Here is a 2,469-nt window from a genome sequence, read left to right as displayed (position 1 = left end):
CTGACACGTGTATATGGGATCCTAGAAACACCAGGCTGTTGTGCAGCCGCACTGACCACTGGGCAGTGAAATCATGACAAGTCCCCAGCGCCTGTTGCTGCATAAACTTGTGTTCTGGAGGCAGCTGCTGGCATAGCCTGGGCCCGGGGAGGAGAGGCTGCTGTTATTTTGATTTCTGCAGGCGTAGCCTCCAGGCCTTTGCACATCAGAGTGATAAATATGGTGACCAGGGATGCAGTAGCATGACCACAGCCTCCGGACCCGGCAGAGACCGGTGCAGCCCTGCAGAGCGAGGAATGCCCGGCTGCACAGTGGCCTCGCCTGAGAGCTGCCCAGGCGACAGAGACTTCCAGAGAAATCCCAGCGGGCGTCCTGGGAAAGGCCCTGGAGTTCCCAGGAGTCAGGCTTGCCTGGCGGGGGGCGGAGCACATCCTCATGTTCACCATGTTCACCAGGATTTAGCAGCAAAAAGGGAGGCTCCAAGCCCATGTCTGGTGGTTCAGGTGGCATCTTCGGTCACTGGAGCTGTGGGTGTGAAACTGATGGTTCTGCAAGCGCGGGTGTGCGACCTGCTGCCTGGGCAGTGAGTCTGGGGAGGGGTCCCTCAGCCCCCCTTGTCCGGGCTCCCACGCCCTTGCCACAACTTCGTTCTTGGTTCTGCAGAGCTCAGGCCAGACCTCCCTTCGGGACTCCTCCCCTGCCTGGCCCCTGCCTCTGCCTTAGCTTTGCAGGCCCTGTCACTGCCGCACCACATCCACCACCTCCTCCACCGCCTAAGTGACAGCCGTCTGTGCTCCCGTGCTGCCTGTGAGTGGCACGTCTGGCCTCTCCCTGTGAAAGGCTCTCTCCAGGAGGGTCTGTGCCAGCGGAGAGCTCTGGCCTCTGGGCCCTGGCTCGGGCTGCCCGCCCCGCACTGGCATGGACTCGCCACACGCAGGAAGCGATGGCCCGCTGGGCGGCGGTTGGCTGGTGATGGTTCTCATCTTCTCTCGCTGCAGGTCATCTTTCTGTCCAAGGGGAAGGATGCCATGCGGTCCTTCATGATGCCCTTTTATCTGATGAAGGACTGTGAGATCAAGCAGCCCGTGTTTGGTGCAAACTACATCAAGGGGACAGTGAAGGCTGAGGCAGGAGGTGGGTGACTGGGGGGGCGGGGGGCTTAGGGACATCCGTGGGCTTCCAGAGAGGCGCTCCGGTGCCTAACGGCGGCCGTGGAGATGGCCTCCTTGGTCCCTTATCGTCCCAGCTCGTCCTCTTCCTGGTCTGAGTTAGCTTCCAACGCCCACACCTGGGCGCCAGCTGTGTAGCGGCTGTGGGTTTGGTTGACAAGAACTGGAAATGCTGGCATCGAGGTGGCAGCGCACATCACCTTCGCAGGGGGAAGCGGCGGGTGACTGGGCGAGTGGAAGCGCTTGCGACCTGGGCGTGTCCCGGTTTCAGGGTGGAAGGGCCTCTCCCTGGAGCCCGAGGAGCTGCTCTGTGATGCCGGGAGGTCCTGCTTGGCGGGCTCTTTCCCAGGCGCCCTTGACCTCTGCCCAGCCCCCCGGCCCTCGCCCGCCCCGGGAGCTCGCGTTGTCACTGGGGCTCACAGGTCCCCTTTGGCGGGAGCCAGGCCAGAGGGCCCGGGAGTCCATCCTTGGGCCCCTCAGGGTGAGATCAGCCCCGAGCTTGAACGTCAGTGGTTGCTGACGGTACCTGCTCCTGGGAAGTGGCGTGATTGGGGCGGGAGGCCCTGGTGCCGATGCACTCACAGTGCTGAGCGGGAGGGCGAGTTTGTTCCCAGAAGGAAAAGCCCCGTAGGCTCGCCGGGAGGCGGCAGCCGGCGCGGTAGCTGGAGGCCGAGGTCTGGTCCATCGAGGCTGCAGAGCCAGCCCTTTCCCTCAGCCTCGGGGCGTTGGCCGGGCGGAGAGGACCAGTGGTCTCACAGTGACTGTGTCCTGAGCTTGGCTGCGCTGTCCTCCCCAGGTGGCTGGGAAGGCTCTGCTTCATACAAGCTGACCTTCACGGCAGGGGGCGCCATCGAGTTCGGACAGCGGATGCTGCAGGTGGCGTCGCAAGGTATCAGGGCTCTAGACATCGGGGGCCTACGGGTGCTGTCTGGGGGCTTGTGACAAGAACCCTCAAACACTAAGCCCCCGAGAGCTGTGTGCACGGGCATCCTTACCCAGTCCCAGCCCTGAGCCTCCCTCTCCCCCTCTGTCTCTCCCTCTCTGTCTCTCCCCCTCTCTCCCTCTCCCTCTCCCCCTGTTCTTGACCTCCCCCTCTGACCTCTCTCCCCATCCTGGCCCCTCGCCTTGTTCTGACCAAGGTCAACTCAAGTGTGGGGGGAGCGGATGGTGTGGGATAAGGCCTGTCTGCTGTGCACATCCTGGGACCCCGAGCCCCCCCCCCAGGGGTGGGACCCTCCCCCAGCCCGAGGCTGAGAGCGCACTTCTCTCCCCTGTGCTTGCAGCCTCCCGAGGCGAAGCG

At 63.8% G+C, this 2,469-nt stretch overlaps 1 protein-coding gene across 1 annotated transcript in view; it reads left to right on the top strand.

The window, feature by feature from the left end:
• The window catches only part of WBP2 (WW domain binding protein 2), a 12,646-nt gene that overhangs the window by 2,818 nt on the left and 7,359 nt on the right, over nucleotides 1-2,469 (top strand). Inside the window, exons 2-5 of the mRNA XM_014445810.2 lie at nucleotides 463-583; nucleotides 999-1,134; nucleotides 1,966-2,058; nucleotides 2,453-2,466. Of these exons, the coding sequence (XP_014301296.1) occupies nucleotides 463-583; nucleotides 999-1,134; nucleotides 1,966-2,058; nucleotides 2,453-2,466 (364 nt within the window). The remainder of the gene's footprint in view (nucleotides 1-462; nucleotides 584-998; nucleotides 1,135-1,965; nucleotides 2,059-2,452; nucleotides 2,467-2,469) is intronic.

Source organism: Myotis lucifugus, unplaced genomic scaffold, assembly GCF_000147115.1.
Source record: "Myotis lucifugus unplaced genomic scaffold, Myoluc2.0 scaffold_485, whole genome shotgun sequence".
NCBI lineage: Eukaryota > Metazoa > Chordata > Mammalia > Chiroptera > Vespertilionidae > Myotis > Myotis lucifugus.
The sequence above is the reverse complement of the archived record's forward strand: the minus strand, read 5'-3'. Positions and strand labels throughout refer to the sequence as shown.